The sequence below is a fragment of the Apostichopus japonicus genome, chromosome 2 (genome assembly GCF_037975245.1).
Source record: "Apostichopus japonicus isolate 1M-3 chromosome 2, ASM3797524v1, whole genome shotgun sequence".
Classification (NCBI taxonomy): domain Eukaryota; kingdom Metazoa; phylum Echinodermata; class Holothuroidea; order Aspidochirotida; family Stichopodidae; genus Apostichopus; species Apostichopus japonicus.
Window position 1 is genome coordinate 6195093 of NC_092562.1, and position 18708 is coordinate 6213800.

At 39.1% G+C, this 18708-nt stretch overlaps 1 protein-coding gene across 1 annotated transcript in view; it reads left to right on the plus strand.

Moving 5' to 3' along the window:
• The first annotated feature begins 5730 nt into the window (after nucleotides 1–5730).
• Nucleotides 5731–18708, plus strand: part of LOC139976002 (dihydropyrimidine dehydrogenase [NADP(+)]-like) — a 44010-nt gene continuing 31032 nt past the window's right edge. Inside the window, exons 1-3 of the mRNA XM_071984373.1 lie at nucleotides 5731–6036; nucleotides 8750–8860; nucleotides 10129–10299. Of these exons, the coding sequence (XP_071840474.1) occupies nucleotides 6004–6036; nucleotides 8750–8860; nucleotides 10129–10299 (315 nt within the window). The 5' untranslated portion in view covers nucleotides 5731–6003. The remainder of the gene's footprint in view (nucleotides 6037–8749; nucleotides 8861–10128; nucleotides 10300–18708) is intronic.

The window sequence follows — 18708 nt, forward strand, 5'->3', positions numbered from 1 at the left end:
CACGTGCCCCCCCCCCACTTTTCCTCGGGATAAAAATGTGCCCTTTTTCTACATAACTAGAGCACCAATGGTGCAGAAGCTCATACCTTTTCGAGCTGAAAAATGTAGGGCCCACAAAACCAATTTTGGGCCTGTGAGGGATACCCCCCCCCCCCTCCGTTAGCAGAATCCTGGCCGCACCACTGGCTATAATTCCTATTTTCCCCTTTAAATCCTATTTTACCCACTCTCTCAAACAATACCACTGACCTACCCTATTAAACTTTCTCCCCTCTACCATAAGAAGCACTCCCTACAAGACATAATTTCACAAGCTGCCTACATACCTCAGGCTCAAAGACTTCTGAGAATCGGCAAGTGCTGATTGGCTATAGGGCTCTCATGCTTACAGTTCAACAGTTAATAACAACTCCCAGTCCTGCTTTAATTCCACTAACAGCCTCTGCAGAGCTTAACCACAAATGTAAACAAACACTGCAGACACTGGGAGACAAATTAAAGGAGCTCTGGCAAAAGTGAAGGCTCAGATTTTTTTAAACAATGGGGATTAATTGTAATTAATTAACTTTTGACCAAAAATTTTTAGGCATCACCTTATTCATACACAATCCAACAATCATCAGGTCAACTTTGAATATGATCCATCAAAATCTTGAGGAGATTGAGATATTTGAAAATATTACAAAGAATGACCCCCGATGACCCCCTAAATGACCTTTGACCTCAATTTTCCGAACACCCCTCGTAAGTCTCATCCCGAGGAACATTGTGACCAAGTTTCATTATAATTGGCCATACACTGTACGAACAGGAGCAATTTGAAAATATAGGGCCGCGGCCCGGGCCACAAAAGACCCCTAGTTGATCTTTGATCTCAAATTCATGAACACCCTGAAGGTAAAACTACCATAGTACTATCGTGACAAACCCCTCAACATTGTACCATGGAATCTGTAGGAGAAGAAGCATTTTGCGTATTTCCACAAAATGGCCCATTACGGCCCACAGGTGACCTTTGACCCCAAATTTTGGACCATCTCTGATGGCCCTATACCCAATGGTCCTTGTGTCCAAGTTTCATGAAATTCCATCAAACACTGTGCGAGTGGAAGCGGTTTTACCAATTGTTGACGGATAGAGTGATAGACGCCGCACATAGCTCACACCAGCATGCTGGTATGAGCTAAAAATGTTCTACATATAAAAGAGTTTACAAAGCGAAACCCACGTCGAATGAAATATTTCGGTAAGTTTTAAATGTTTACTAGCATAGGCGTAGGAGCCCAATTTGATTTGGGGGGCTGTAACGACTTGCCCGAAAATATTCCCAAAATTTGTCGCGCGCTAAGCGCGCGCTCAACATGTTAATGTGCATATCATATAGGCATGCATCGGTTATTACATCGCATGCCAATAACATACAATCATTTGCCGTGTTATTACACTTCCATATTGGGTATAATTATTGGGAAAGTCGTTACAATAATAATGATGATAATAATATCAGTTTAACCATTGAAAAACCCATAGCAAATTATTTTTCTTTCAGTAGGTGCCCGAAAAATTCTCAGCATATTGCCCGAATTTTCAAAAAATTATTGGTTGGGGGGCTGCAGCCCCCCCCCCCCGGCTCCTACGCCTATGTTTACTACCACAAGGCTTCTGACATGCTGGTGAGTGCCATTATGCATATTCAATTCGCCACAAAAATCCTAATGCATTTCCAAAAATGTATTGCTATATAACATTGTGACTTTGTAATAAGGAGAAGCCATTGATAGCCTACTATGAATAATGATTATGGTTTTAATTTCCCATAACCTACCCCATCCTTTCGTATTTTGACATATTTCATTTGCTTTCATGCATGTATCGATCGCGTGTGCAGGGACTTGGACTTTATAATGATTTCACCTCATTTTGTCTCGAAAGAAAACTTGTTCCTTGTTTCCCAATTTGCACATTAGATATTGCAGTGCTAGTATGCATTGTTTCCTTGAGGGGGGCAGTGGCGGAGCGTCCATACAGTCAGGGGGGATGCCCCACCCCCCCCCCCCCGACGGACTCAAATGGACTGCTGGCGCCCTTTTCAGCTTTTTACCACTTTTTACTTATTCGCGATTATTGACTTTTTTATTTCGCTCTCATCTACCTATTGACATTTGTCACATTATCTGCAACTTAGCAAGGCCCGGAAAGGGTCATTTCCGGCGATCTAGGGAGTACCTTTACTCAAAAAATGTCTGAACGCTCCGCGCCAACCTGTGGTGGCGCTCCGCTTAGATAGTGTCGAAAGCGCCCCTACAGACCATTCTCGCCCCCTGACCAATACCTCTAGCTCCGCCACTGGAGTGGGGGGGGGGTGGCGTTGATGGAGTGATGTGTATACGCAAATAAGATAATAGAATAAGAGTTAGGCCTATAAATGGTACTAAATATCAGGCTGCATCAGTCCAATCGAATTTCTGCAAAGTGCCCTTCGACGTTGGTGCCCCCAGATTAAAAGTGCTTCCGCCGCCCTTGTCTACGGGGAGGAGTCTTGCCCACCTTCTTTGATATTTGTGTTTATATCATTAAGGAAGCTTAATTGAAGAAATGATCGCGACTCCAACCACGAATACCTGTAATCTGACGTATATGCAACCAATGTTATGTAATAAAAAAAAATGCTTTACTTATTTGCTGCATGATTTCAATGGATATGTAACATTCTATGAAATATATACAGCAGCTATAGTGATGTGAGCTCGTTCTCACATTGTATTATGCGTATATACTGTATAGTGTACGGTGACAAAAGATACTTTATATCTTACTTAAACTATTAGAGGACTATAGTTTTAAAACTCAGATGATCATTATCAGGTTCCATTGTCATAAACACTGTTCATTACAGTTCTTAAAAGATCTCTCAGAATAACCACCGAAATTTTGAATTCCAACGAATTCCTCTCATGATGAGAGAAAGCCCGATAGTGCCATATGCAGGAATTGAGAGGTGGCTAATTATCTAAAAGTGCCAAGTCAAGGGTTATACAATACATAAATTCCAATATACTTGATCCTAACGAGCGAAGTGTTTCTTTAACGTCATAACTTTTTTTTAAGGAAAAGTCGCCCAGGAAAGAACCTGGGCACGAAAACCAAACTACCGAACGACTGGTCCGCTCTCAATCCCAGTCCCCTTGCATCGGGACTGTGACTGTGTGATCATCGTCAGGTGTGCATCACCATTCTCCTCGAAAGGGAATAGATACTACACATGATCTTAGCCAAAGGGCCGAGAACTGAACTGAAACGCCCTCGCTAATGAAAAGCGCCCTCGTTTGCAGATTGTGCTGAAACCGTAGATCATATATAACTGGATGGCGGACTGCGCAAATTGGCATGGAGATTTCGGCGCAATTAAAAACACCGGGCAAATTGCGCAAGATGTGAATGTCGTCTGCTCACTGTTTACCTTCAACACAGTAATGTTACTACCAACTTACCAAATTGTCGTGAATTCGGTCGTTCGCAGCAAAATGGCAAAATCCTGCCTCGCATTCGGTTACACTAACCGGAGACAGAAAGGAAGTGGTTTTTCCTTTCATAAGTAAGGATCTTAGGATATTTTTCCTGACATCCAATCTAGATGGCAAACCACCCCCACCCTCATAAAACATTTTCGGGACTGAATGGGACGACTGATCGAAGAAAATAATAAACGTTTTCTTCCCCTAATCAAGGGAAAATACTGTTTTTCGGTCGAAATTGGTGTTAATTAATGTTTATATGGCATATTTTTCGCGCTCGGCGGTGACTCTTAGGGTGGGCAGTGAAACTCCTACTTATTTTGGCTTTTTTTAGGGAAAAATACGTGATAAGTAATTACAAAGTCTTGTTTAAGCTAGCTTAGGTCATACAGCGGCTTGAACAAACATACGCGCATACTGCAGTGTTACGCCTTGCCCGGTTTGGTAATGGCGGACAGCCCCCGTGGCCTCACATCGCCTTTGTGTTAGCGGTATTATGAGTCCGCCCTCCGAGTTCTTATATCCTGTTCTATGGCTGCAAAAAAAAAAATTAATTGAAAACTTCGTGCAAATTATGTAGGCTGGTTGGTTAGGCCTTACTTTCATTTTCAAAACAGGGCTTCCAGCGCATTAAAGCGCCTACGTTTGCGTCTCTTTAACCTTAAGGTCGATTTGTCAATAACTTCTAATTAAGCGTGGAGTGCTGTGGGGAAAAGTTTTCCAATCCTGGTTGCCGCCTCCTTCAACGCTCATCATAGCTATACTGGAACGTGGTTTTTGTATTGGGCTTGTTGGATTGGGTATATACTTTAGCCTATATGTTGCCTGCATGCCTTGTATGGTTTAGCCCGAGGACTCGACAAGTATATTGGAGTAAACCACGAGGATCGGTTTCTGTAAAGACTACACAGAATGTAGGCCTAGAAAAGAGGAATACTTCGGTACTTTTGATGGGAGGTGAAGGAAAACGTATTAAGTGTGTACACCTGGTCAGGCAACGCTCAACAAGCGTCTGGAATTGATTTCAACTTGCAGACACTCAATACAATTCCTACTCATTCCTTAATGTATGGCAGCGTGCTCCCTCTGCATGTTTACACCTCCCGTCAATAGTACTACTGAAGTATGCCCAAGGTCGTAGGAACCGGGGGCTGGGGGGCGCCAGCCCCCCAGTGAAAAATATGGGGGGGGCGGAAGTATCATTCCGCCCCCCCCCCCCGCTCCGCAAGTCAGAAAACCCCTTTTTCATTTCCAAATGAGAAAAAAATCTCATTTGGAGCACCAAATTGCATTTAAGGCCAGGTGAAAATGCAAAATTCTTTACAAAATGGAGTGGGAGTTGAAGTGTGCTATATTGCACCAAATTGCATCTGAGGCCACCTGGAAATGCATATATATATATATATATATATATATATATATATATATATATATATTGCGTAGTGATATCATTGGAGCACTTTCCTAAAACTGTAAACTAATAATCTGTGTTAACATGTAGGCCACACCTACATCGAAATAATGATGCCTCTGCGATTGTGTAGGACCATGGAGCTATTACCGAGGGCCTAATAGATCGTAAACAGTGGGCAGGGTATCATTGATTATTCCACTGGATATCAGGGGCGGATGTAAAATGGAGGGGCGTGGCCCTGTGGTCGTTGAAGCGGACGCCATGAGGGGGTAAGCGGCCTATCGGTAACCCAGAAAATATATAGATGAAATGGTTCATTCTGGGGCCTACTTAGGCTAGGAATTTGGTCTATTATCAGGAATATACGCAAATTTGTACTAATATCTACATTTTTGTGGGGTTGAAATGGGGCGGGGCGAGGAGATGCAACCCGGATTCGCGCCTGGAAATGGCGACACTAGAAATTCGTTTTGGGGTTGGAAACTCAAACACTATAGCTGCGTGTAGAGTACGTACTGCTCACGAAAAGAGCAGTTCTCTATAACAATAGAAGTGAGTAATAAACTATAACAAAACTTTCAAGTTCACAATCGTGACCTTTTTTGATCAACCCTTATGACAGCATCGTGCTTATGTTTATTATATACGAATGCAAAACACACTCTACTAGTTGATATCTTTATATTACACTGAATCGTCAGATGTTTCCAGCCAATCATAATACAGCACCTCCTACCTACACACCTCTACTATTCTTTCGTAACCGCCGCGGACAATATGTCCTATATAATGCGTACTGTACTGCTGATCACGTAGGGAACGTACGCATGCATTGTGAAGATGAAAAGAACCAACAACGACTGTACAATTAACGAAACCGTGTGTAACAAAACCTAGCAGGCACAAAGTGCGCGGAAAAACGTAAACAAAAACCAACCATTTTATTATAGATTCTTAGGAAAGAAGCTGGGTAAGAAGCCCACATCTTTCGCTAAGAGTATTCCCTGCATTTGAGAAAATATATTTTGGAAACTTTTCGATCAACTGTAACAAATATTGAGTCCGACATCAAACATGGCCTATAGCAAGGACGTAACGGATATTGAGGTAAGTCTTCGAAAGTTTGAGGCTTTTCTTTGAAAGTCATGTGACATGCGACAACCTATATGCAACCTGCATGACTACCATAGATACGACATTTTACCTGTCATTAAGTATATGCTGGAACTTGCCCTAGCCTTTTTTTACGTATTGCTGTAGCATTCCTTTCCCCGTTCCTTTCTCCTACGTGGCATTTAAATGAAAGTTTGGAATTTGGGTTATAAGTTTGCTCATTGACCGTGCCATTCATAGCCCACATAACACGTACTGTTTTTGTTTGGAACTAGATCAAGTGTGTTGTGCGGTGGTGTTATGAGCAATTTGAATGCTCCCAATTAGCAATAGCGTAGAACAATTAAGCGTTTAGGCTTTAGGCTTCTGGACAATGTTACTGTACATCGCGAAACTTGAGCTGCTTCAAAGTTTATAAATTTGCAAATCTTTGAAGTCCTGTATTGTTTACACACAGTATGTTTACTTCTGTTACTGATACTGTGTCTACCTGGTGGGTGGGGGGGGGGTGGGGGATGGGGGCAGATTTCCACTTCCTGAATGAAAGTAGGAATATGATAATGTGAATGCCTGGATAGTATGTGCTTTTTCAGTTATTTGAGCGAAATGTTCATGTCTTTTCTTATTTCATTAATTAGTAGATAGTGTACAAGCTCAAGATTCTAGGCACATATTGTAGGAATGGCATTCAAAACCTGCAAACACACTCAAAAAGTTAATGGTGGATTAATTTCATACATGTATGGGATGTGGATCAATCTCTCTTATTGGAAGAAACCTACTGTTTACTATGAAGTTCAATGGTCATTTGGGGTCAACAGAGGTCAGAGTCTAAAAACTTTGTGAACATGCATGATAACTCAAAAACTTGTACATCTTTGTTGAACTTAATACTAATAGTACATGAAGATCCAGCTTGGTGAGTGCAAGAATCCTATTGAAATTGGTAGAGGCCATTTGAAGGTCAGAAATCTGAAAACCTTTTAAACATGATAACACCCAAGTTAAAGCTACAATTTATCTGTGAATTCTCCAATGGTACGAGTTTCTTTGGGTGAACATAGTTTGGTCAAATTAAGTCTAGATTTGTTCACTGAAGGGACTCTATCGATCTTCAACGAAACAGGTCTGACATCCAAGTAATGAAATCTGCTTCAGAGTTCATACTTTTGCATGAAACGTGCACTTAAACCTCCTAAAAAGGGTTTCTCCCTCTAAACTTCAAGGCCTGGTCAACATGTTATCTTGAATGGACACAAACTGGAAATTTGGATAACAACAGCAGTATTCCAAGCTATGGGTAGATGACCAGTGCTGACTGATTTCTGGTACATAGTTGTGAGGATTGGTGCAAATGGTAGCTGAGCACATTTTAAGAATATATGGAGAAATACAATCAGGGCCACATGATTTGTTTACATTAAGTTCATCTAAAAGTTTCTTCACACCAGTTTCTGATATGACCAAGTCTGGTATGAAATGATTTACAGCAGGACCTGGATTAGGTAATTATAGAGATGGCATTACATCAGTATTCTCTTTGGTGAATATGGAACAAAACTAGTTATGAGCAGCTCAGTCAAATTGCCATCAATCACAGTGCTGATGTTATATTGTTTTATTGTATTGAGCATATGGACTAGCACAGCTGGTTTAAGTCCTAACAAGAGACCACCTGCACATACAGTTTATATCTACAATTATTCTCTATAATCATTCCCAGTTGCTATAAATTTCTGCTCTTGCTGTAAATATTTGCACAACTAGAGGAAATTTTGTTTTCCCTTTCAGATGTGCACAGTTACATGTATACATGTACTATACTTGTATAGTAAGGAATAAAACAAAGTTTGCTCAATGTAGAACAGTGTGTAAAGGCAACAGTAAATACTGTACTGTATGGTTAAATGTCAAGTACAGTCTTGAAAAGTGAACAGCAATTACAAATGAAACTGAAGTTAGTATATTGTAAACAGAAGGTTTAAATTAGATTCATTATGTACACATGAACTGCCAAAAGTACTGTACATATACATGCATAAATACTGTACAGTACAGTACAGTACTTAAATGATAATTTAACCTCTCAAATAAATTGAAGATCCCAGACCGGTCAGAAGGTTTCTTAAACATTTAACAGGAATTGTGATTACAGCTACTGATTCACTTTTGGGATCATGAACCACAAAACCAAGTCTTGTTCATATTCAAGAACTGAAATGAGGTGAAAGGGAGAGGGGTGGGGGAGGGGGGGGGGGGTGTGTGGGTGGGATCTGAACATTTTATCCCTGTTTGGCATTGGGCTTCCTTAGAGATCATGTAGACTGCATCTTTTTCTTAAGTACAGTAAAGTACTGTATAGTTTCTGTCTAGGCTAAGTGCCCTTGTTTTGCAGATAGATCCACCTCCACTCATTCCTGTAGCCAATAACATTAATATTTCTCAACAGAAGGCTACAATATGTATGTAGTGCATGGCTGAGCAGCATAAGTTTTAAACTTTGCAAATTCTCTTTATAAGGCAGAATTTGGTTTGTCACATGTACGGTATGGTAGCTACTGTACTGTACCTACAGTACAGTACTACTGTATACAAATGAAACATAATTATACTTGTCTCTGGTGTATCCACTCCCTTACTAAAGACAGTACTGAATTTGTATAAGTACTGTATAGGAATTTTTTTTTTTTTTTTTTTTCTTTCACAGAATCTGCTTGCTCTGAATCCTAAAGTTCAGAAACATGCCAGTTTGGTCACAACGAAGGCTACCAAAGCCAACCGAAAACATTGGAAGAGAAACGGTCAAAAATCCTGTCACGTGAGTGCTTTTTAAGGTCTATAAACTTTGCTGCGCTTTAGCGTTGTCTCTATTCAGTTGTGACGATAGCCCCTTCAAATTAATTAGCGTAACTTATTATATTTTATTAAACTGTCACCTGGAACTGTCAGAAACGAACAATTGTCTATTTGCCTGAGTGTCTTCATGATTGTGTCTGAATGACAAAGTTTATCAAGCAATTGTTGAGCTACGAAGCGTGAAGTAAAGCGATTTAAATAATAATTGATAAGTTTTGATAGTACTTTGTATTGATTGTGTAAGTGATAATGTGAATGCCTGTATACGTGAATACATGAATACGGTAATAGTTTTCACGTTTGTCACCTGTAGGTGAGTTGTTTTCCAATCCAATCTAAGGGTTGATCAATTAATGTCAGCTGGACATGTTGACTATTGACCTGTAGAACAGTTCTTACCTTCATGTTCAAAGGTCCCCGGCCTCAGATATAGATATCTTGAACACTATACACAATACACATGTATGCATTGTGTACTACACTAGGCATGCAAGATTTTACTTTTCTGGATTCAAAAACCTTGCACAAGTGCTGTGAAACTGAAAATCACAGACCATATCTCCAAAAGTGATTGTAGTTTAGTTTCAAGGTGTTTGTTTGAGATTTTACGGTACAGTAGGTGTTGTTCAAAGGTGGCAAAGTACTTTATGCTAATTGCTTTCAAACTTGACTGGTTTGTACAGCTACTGTACTAGCTTTTACTGTACTACACACCAGTATGTAAATTTAAAATGTGAACTCACATTTTGTCCTTACATGTTACTATGGTACCACACCGACTACTCGTCCGTTACAGTACTTTACCGAAAGAAACCCTACATGATCAAAATTATTCTATAGTTTAAAAAAGTTGCTATGTACTGTAGAGTATGTATACATACATGTATTTTGATGTGTACAATACTGAATTACATTGTATGAATACTGTACAATGTCCATGCTAAACCCAACTTTTCATTGATTTCACACATGTATGTGGTAGTTTGGACATAAACTTGCTACAGTAACGTACAGTAGTTTGAATGATGTAACTAACACTGCGTTATTGTGTAATTATGTAACATGTCCATGTGATGCTAAACCCACTTTTTCATTAATTCCAGCTTGTGTGGTAGTTTGGACAAAAACTTGCTACATTAATGTAGTTTGAATGATGTAAACTAACACTGTGTTATTGTGTATATATAACATGTCCATGTGATGCTCAACCCACTTTTTCATTAATTCCAGACTTGTGGTAGTTTGGACAAAAACTTTGATGATATCAAGCACACCACACTGAGTGAACGTGCCGCGCTGCGTGAAGCTTCCAGATGCCTCAAGTGCGCAGATGCACCGTGTCAGAAAAGTTGCCCGACCCAGTTGGACGTCAAGTACTTCATAACAAGTATTGCTAATAAGGTAATTAATTTGAATGATTAATTAATGTGTGTTGCTTAATTAGCTAGTGTGCTGTACATGTTACTGCCGTACATTTTCATTTGAATTCTTGGATGCTTAATTGACATTGCAATGGTCATTAAGACACATATACTATACTATACATACTATACTATACTGTATATGGCAGCACTAAACTGTACGGTATACTGTTTTAATGTGTGTTTACTGTATGGTGTTCCCTGGAACTGAACACATCCTGATGCACAGTTTTTGTAAATGACATACATATCACAATTTATCAGGTCAGCAGTTTCCTGCTTGTACAGTAATCCAACCTAGTGCCACCTGTAGACTTATTTGTAATAGCCCTTAGTGTTACAGCTCCAAGGCTCCCTCCCACCTGTTGAGCACATTAATCTCAATGACAAGATGGTGCCACCATGCTACTAGGAATACTGTTAGACCTATAAACCCTGACCTGTTGAAGAAACAGTGCTTTGTATAGCTCATCATATTTTATGTGCAGTTTTTTTTCCCTGCATGTGCTTTTGGCTAAGATCATGTCTTTTTATTTTAAAGAGATTTTGATAAAGTACCCTCCTGGAATAGTGGTGTCACTTTGATATGACACAATTGAAATTCAAGGTATCATGATGAATATATATAAGTGTCAAATTGATAGGACACCATCGAAGAATAATAATGATATGATTGATAGCCTACCGTACTGTATACAAGGTCTGAGCTGTGCATTGCTATGTAGAATACATCCAAAATTTTGTGGACATTATTGTGCAGTAAGTACTGTTCTGAAGTAACCTTAATTACATTTGAACTGCATGGAATGCCAAATTCTTGAGTTACCATACCCATTTCCTTTTGTCTAAGATTGCAATTATCGTGATCATTGCGATAAACAGTGCATTCCATGCAATAATGGCATTTAAGTATGTATTCATCTCTGCAGAAGTGAGAAAACCATTATTTGTTCCATGCAAGCAATACAGTATAGCTGTAAGCCTAGTTAATTGCTATTCGTCGAGTCACAAAAGAAAAGCAATTGTTCTGAGTGAAATTGACAAATCATAAAACTTTGTTTATGATTAGAAGTATTCCAAGCACTGTAAACACCCATCTAGGCTGGAGGCTGGATCTAAATTTGCATAATTAGTTAAAGGTCATCTCTTTAGGTCCCACAGTCTACAGTAGCTTGTTAAATTTACCATCAAAGATTTCAGATAGTATTTTTTACTAGCAGTTCTAACCCTCCAATAAAGCTGTTTTTAGACATCATGGACTGTTCATACACAGAGAAATGTCTCTGGAGGTCAAGCATTACAATTTGCTTAAAGTTGAAGTTTGAGCAGTATGAGCTGCTTGACTTTCAAGTTTCAAGCCTGTTCCGGAGTAAAACTGATGACATTTCACTTTGGTGGTTAAATATAACCTTCCAATACAGTAGTAACTGGTTCAGTTATTTTCAGGTAGGGTGAGGGGGGGGGGGAAGAATTGTAATAGGGGAAGGAGTGGACTAATTTTGAGGAGGGTAGCCCTTTGGTCATTGAGAAATATGACTCTGCAAATGTGGAAGGAGGCAACAAAGTGGTACAGGGCTTAAAAATCCACTCAGCACTAATTCAAGAGGTAATTACCCTACAACATTAATTAGTGTTAATCCTTGTTGTGTCCAGTACAGGGTGCACATCATTAGACCATGTGATGCAGTACATATCATCAAATCCGTACCATTCATATCATCATTTGCTAGGTACTGTACAATAGTACTGTAAAATACTTGTAATATATACTGTACAATAGTATACAAATAATGAATAATTATGAGTGCAATAGTGCAAATATTTCATGAGTTGAAAGATGGAATGTTCCATTCAACGAGGCGCAGCCGAGTTGAATGGAACAAATTACATCTTTCAATGAGCGGATTTTGCATGCAATCAACGAGCAATTGACCAATCAAATGACCAGAATACAATTAGGTGTTTTATAATACTGTACATACAATACTTATAGTACCGCACAATACTTTGGTAACAGGTAAAGTACATCAGGATGCAGTAGCCTTGCAAGTAGCCTTGCAGAAGCCTCATCTTGCAGTAGCCTCCTCTCAGCACTAGTTTGGTAACATTACAGTAACAGTTAAGGTATATGATATGTGTACTTATGAGATGTTATCAGGGATCTTCATTCTGTTTATATAGTACTGTACATGATCTATTGCACATGAAGATCAGTGGTAATCATTAATGCACAGTGGTACCTACAGTAGAATAGTACCATAGTAGATTATACTGTACAATACCCCCCATACCTAACAAGTAGACTGACAGCAACTCTTATCAGGGTGACAGGTGCACAAAAGTTAAAGGTTAACTTCTATTAAACAAAGAATGTAGCCATAGGTACAGTACTGGTTGGTGTATTGAAGGAAGCAGGACACTTCGCCCAACAACCATTTCGCCCAACTGCCATTTCGTCCAACCTTACCATTTCGTCCAACCAGCCTGGTCATTTCGCCCAACAAGCCTGGTCATTTCGCCCAACCAGCCTGGTCATTTCGCCCAACCAGCCTGGTCATTTCGCCCAACCTTGATTAAATATGATACTTCAAAAGTAAACGTTCGGGAATTGTTAACGTTACAGGATACGAACCGAATATTAAAGAAACTTGATGATCGATCAGTGTGTTAGGGGTTAGGTTTGATAGGTTTGATAGTAAACGTTCGAATATTAAGGAAACTTGAAGTCCTTTACTTTGTATAACTTTAGTAAGGAAACGTTCGGGATTTTTTAACGTTACAGGATACGAACCGAATATTAAGGAATCTTGAGGATGGATCAGTGTTTTAAGGGTTAGGTTTGATAGGTTTGATAGTAAACGGTCGGTAATTGTTAACGTTACGGGATACGAACCGAGTATTAAGGAAACTTGAAGTCGTGGTTAAATTGATTAGGCCTGCATATGTGATTACATATGTGGTTACATTGATAAAGTGGTTACATTGATTCAATATAGTACTATATATTACGGACGGGTTTTATATATATTTTTTTCCAATTTAATAAGGAAACGTTCCGGAATTGTTAGTCAGTAAGATATGGATCAGTGTTTTAGGGGTTAGGTTTGATAGGTTTTTATGAAGACCGATTCCCCTGTGTTTGTATAACATTAGATTAACAATATGTAGAACTAGATAAACACATAACTACGTGGATCGACTCTTCAGTCTGGCCCCCTGAGACATGGTCCATCTTCCGGCAGCCGGTTCGAACCAACAATGATGTCGAGGGATGGAATCGGCGGATCAACAGGAAATCCGGGCGTGGTCTCCTTCAGTTCTATCTCCTGGTACCCATACTGCACCAAGAAACTACCCTCCTACCACTCCAGGCACGTCTAGTGAAGAATGGAAAGCTGGCCAGGTACCAACGAAAGACATACCGGAATAGACAAGGGCGGTACTTCGATCTCTGGGAGGAGTACTCTGAAGGGAGGCGGTCCACATCCAGTCTTCTGAGAGCGTGTTCTTTCCTGAACGGACCAACGATGTGAGGTTACACAGCTCCTGAACTATCCTCCAGAAAGATGAAAACTATACAGTTCCTCAAATATGCAAACGGCTCTTCTAAGGGCCACTTAATGCTCCAGAAAAAAGACACTGAACTATTCAGTTCCTCAAACATGCCGATTCTCCTTTGTTTGTATAATAACATAACTTCCATATAATAATAATATAACTTCCAATAATATAACCCAAATAAATCAAATTGAACTAGTGAAATAGAAACGGTTATATTATTTCACACCGATTCCCCTTTGTTTGTATAATAATATAACTTCCATTGTATGCGTAAACGCCTAAAGTAGTGTAATCCTCCCATTATACCCGGAATAACTGCTCAGACTCCTATCGTTATCGAGCGGACCTCACCATATTTACCTATTACGAAGTAACCTAACCCAAAATAAATCAAATTGAACTAGTGGAATAGAAAAAGTAATATTATTCTGACTGAATATTAGTAAAAATAAGGTTGGGCGAAATGACCAACACGGTTGGGCGAATTGACCATGCTGGTTGGGCGAAATGACCAACACGGTTGAGCGAAATGACCATGCTGGTTGGGCAAAATGACCAGGCTGGTTGGGCGAAATGACCAGGCTGGTTGGGCGAAATGACCCGGCTGGTTGGGCGAAATGGTTGTTGGGCGAAGTGACTAGAAAGCGTATTGAAGGACCTTTACATCATGAAAAGGAAATTTAACATTATACAGTTCTAATTTTTTTTTCGTTTTTTTACATTTTTCTTTAAGGAAGGTTTCAGAATGTAATGATGGGCAGGGTTAGGCACATGTGTGAAACTCTTACAGTACAGTAGTACAATTTCACATAAATTGTAGCATAGTTGTGTGTGAAAATTAGCTAGCTCACTGCTGACATTTGTGGAGTATTGATTGGTTCACAATTTTGCAACAATAGTTACGGTACAGTGTACTGTAGGTCTACTCCACATATATTTAGATGGTTGGTGGCCTGTCACACCTCTGTATGGAGCTACTGTACTGCCCTGTCACACCTCCGCATGGAGCTACTACCCTGTCACAACTCTGTATGGAGCTACTGGCCTGTCACACCTCTGTAAGGAGCTACTGGCCTGTCACACCTCTGTAAGGGGCTACTGGCCTGTCACACCTCTGTAAGGAGCTACTACTATACCCTGTCACACCTCTGTATGGAGCTACTACCCTGTCACACCTCTGTATTGAGCTACTGGCCTGTCACACCTCTGTATGGAGCTACTGGCCTGTCACACCTCTGTATCGTGCTACTACTGTAGCCTGTAGGTTTTGTTCAAGAGTGCTGTGCTGACCATTATGTAGATGTACAGTATTGTATTCTGTTCTTATCAGTTGCTGACTTCACATGTTTAGTTTTGTACTTAATTCTGAGTTTGTTTGTGTGGTTATAACTGTAGGTGTATTGTAAGTTAGTATGTGGGAGGAAGATATTGCATTGTTATAATCAGGTTGGCCTTGCTGATAGTTAAAATGGAGATAAGGTACTTTTATGGTAGAATGGGTCAATAAGTTGCTAATTATCAAGCAGAATGAAACCATTGTCTCCAAATATATCTTTAGGTTAGATATGCAGGGTTATCTACCTACAGTTTATAACAGTTTCGGTACGTTTGAGCACTGTGGGACTGTTCAATGCAATATTGTAGTAAATTGTTCCAACTTTATATTGATTCCAGCCCTCAGATCCTGAGATGAATGGATTGCTACTGCAGTACAAATTCAATCTTGTTGAACTTTGACCCACTCATATAAATAGTCTGTTCATCAAAACCAGTTATTGCTTTGATTTGTAAAATTTTGCTAGATAGTTAAACTTGCCCTAATGGCATCACCACTAAGACCTGTGTTGTTTCCTGTCCTCCAGATGTCGAGGTTCGAACCTGACAACAAATACAATCGTTAAACCAAACGTTTGGAATGGAACAGAATCTTTTGAAAAGTAATTTTGACATTGATCAGGTTGTGTACAGTAGTGCTGATAGTCGTAATCAATTAATCACCAGTAGTTGCGATTACAATTTGGAAGTTCGATTAATCGCCCTCAAAACCTAAGTTGCAATTACTGTACTCGACTACAAGCTAGCACTACACATAATCTGTTTTTGAAAAATAGCCTAAGCTATCAAACACTAACAACACTGTTAAAATGACAGTGATGAGGGTCATAACTGTAATCGAGTAATCGCAGTAATTGCGAGAAGAGCTAAGCGATTAATCGACTACAAAAGAAAGAGTCGACTATCAGCACTAGTGTACAGTATAGGCTACTATATACACATGTATATGTACATGTATATTTCTAAAGGCAATGAGCAGTACTATCAACATACAGTATGTATACTTTTGGGTGGCAATGCTGGAAAAAATAAGGTTGGGCATGACCAGTATGATAAGTATTGACCAACTTGATGTGACATCAGTTGGCCTAAGGTTAGGTATGTTTGACAAGAATCTTTATAATAAATGATGCAGTCTCAGTTCTGTGAAGAACCCGGCCACTGCAGCCTGGTATTAGTCCTGGATTCTAGTCCAAGAGGTTCATGTTTTGCACATGTGCATACTACGGTGGTTTATACACATTACTTAAAGGTTAACTACAGTATAGGCACAAATATAAGTTTTAATGCTTTTGAAACCATTGAGAATCATTGAGCACTATCAGTCTAGAGTGTTTTTCTGTTTACACTGATTACTTTTTGAGGAATGGGCCTATTATACTTAGGGTATCATCAGTGAAAGTGGCTGGACTTTTTAGTCTAGCACAGTGCAAAACACAACATTACTGTACAGTACAGTAGGTTGTGTCAACTTTGTATACATTTTAAAGCAGTATTGGAGTTAACAGAAAAACATGTTTTTTTTTTCTTACGGCTAGGCCTTTAAATTTGCGCAATTTACTCTCTAAATGTTGTGGATCTCACCGTTTACCAACAGTAAAAGAATGTTTACATTCAGTTTAAGTTGAAAAATGGAACATATGATAAAATGGTTAAGAATCGCTAGTCAGAGAATCAGCATGATGATTTCTGTAATTACTGAGCATTGAGCTCTCATTATCAGTAGTAAATATTAGAATAAAAATAAAATAAAACTGTTAGCAAACTGCTTATCCACTAGAGAGCCTGTGTAGGAGAAGGTGTAAAAGTAAGTTGGCCTGACATTTCGATCCTAGCATTATTCTTCAAAGGCTGAATGACAAGTAACAGTAACAGAAGGGACAAAACACGCACAGAATAGAATACAGACTGGTTAATGAGCATGGTGAACACAAAGAGATAGATGTTAGGGGATTAGTAGACAAGGGATGGAGAGAAGAAAGAAGGAAAAATGAGAAGGAAATATAGTAAATATTAGGACGCTCTTATAAGCCTGTAGTACTGTAACTGATACATGTGTGAGTTTAATTCAGGTAAATGTCATTGGGAATTTGATTTAAGGCAGTAGATGTTTTAAACAATAAAAACACAGACTTTTGCATTATTTAGCAAGGAGCTGCAATTATGAAATTTTAGGCATGATGGCGTCAAACAACATCAACAGATTTATCAAGTTGTCAAGCTTTGACAAATGTTATTGGATCATGTCAATTCATGGGCACGCTCTTTTTTATGTGTTTAACTCTGAACATGTTTTGGGTAAGTTATAAACAAAGGCTTCACATATAATCAAGTATCACATATCAAGTGACACCATGAGGAGATGATTATACAGGTGAACTCCAGAGTCCACACTAGCACATCTTGGCATATTTCAACTTACTAGTGTACTGTACAGTATATCCTAAAAGTTAGAATAGCTGTAAAAATAATAAGGTCTGTACACTCAATATGTTTCTTTTGGACAATGATATTTAAGAAACTTACTAAAATTATCCATTCATAATCCAGATGTACAGTACAGTAGTACATGAGAACTTGACGCATACATGAGAATGTGAGGTATAATTTAGTGTTCAGTTTTGTGAATCACTTTCGAAGGCTTTAAATTTTGGATCTTGTAAACTACCATAAGGTTCCTGTGTGGAAAAATTGCTGTACATCTAATTTGAACTTGTATAGCATTTTGCATAGCATTGCAATGTTTGTGAAATTACTGGTATACTTGGATAAATTTTTCCCTGGAACTTCTTCATCACATCAGAACACACCCACAAATAATTTATGGCAGATTGGTATATTTTTTTCCAGATTGTGTTTGGAGTTATATGTAATTTTCAAAACCCTACAAAGATTAAATCTGTACTTCGCAGGGGCGATGGATTCCACACAGTTAACGCAGCAACCTATACTTACAGTACTTTATCTTTCAAAATACTGGTATAAAACTATCCTGGTTATTATTTACAGTAGAAGGGCAAAGTGCAAATTAAACATGTCCAGTTGTTTAGACGAACAAATTATTTATGACATTTTGGGAAGAGGATGATTTAAATTTGTATTCAATTACACAGTAAATAAAAGCAGATGGGACAAATTGATGGTGCACACACAGTGCCTTCTGAACACTATTAACTGACATTGTCACATTGTAAGTATACAGTATATATACCTGTACTGTACTGAGGATGGTACAGTACTGAGTGAGAGAGAACAGGAAACATGTTGCTGATGGAAGTAAGTGTAGCATACATACTGTACGGTAGTTTAGTGAGCCCTACTGTACAGTATACAGTACAGGCAGGAAAAATGGAAACTTGATATGATTCGATGGGTCAGCCAGAATATTGGGAGATACTCAAAGGCATTGAAGACTCGCCGCAAACCACGTGCGGCCATCTGAAAAAAGTTAACTTTCCATTGCTTGCAAGTGACGTTTTGTTCGTGTCGCTAC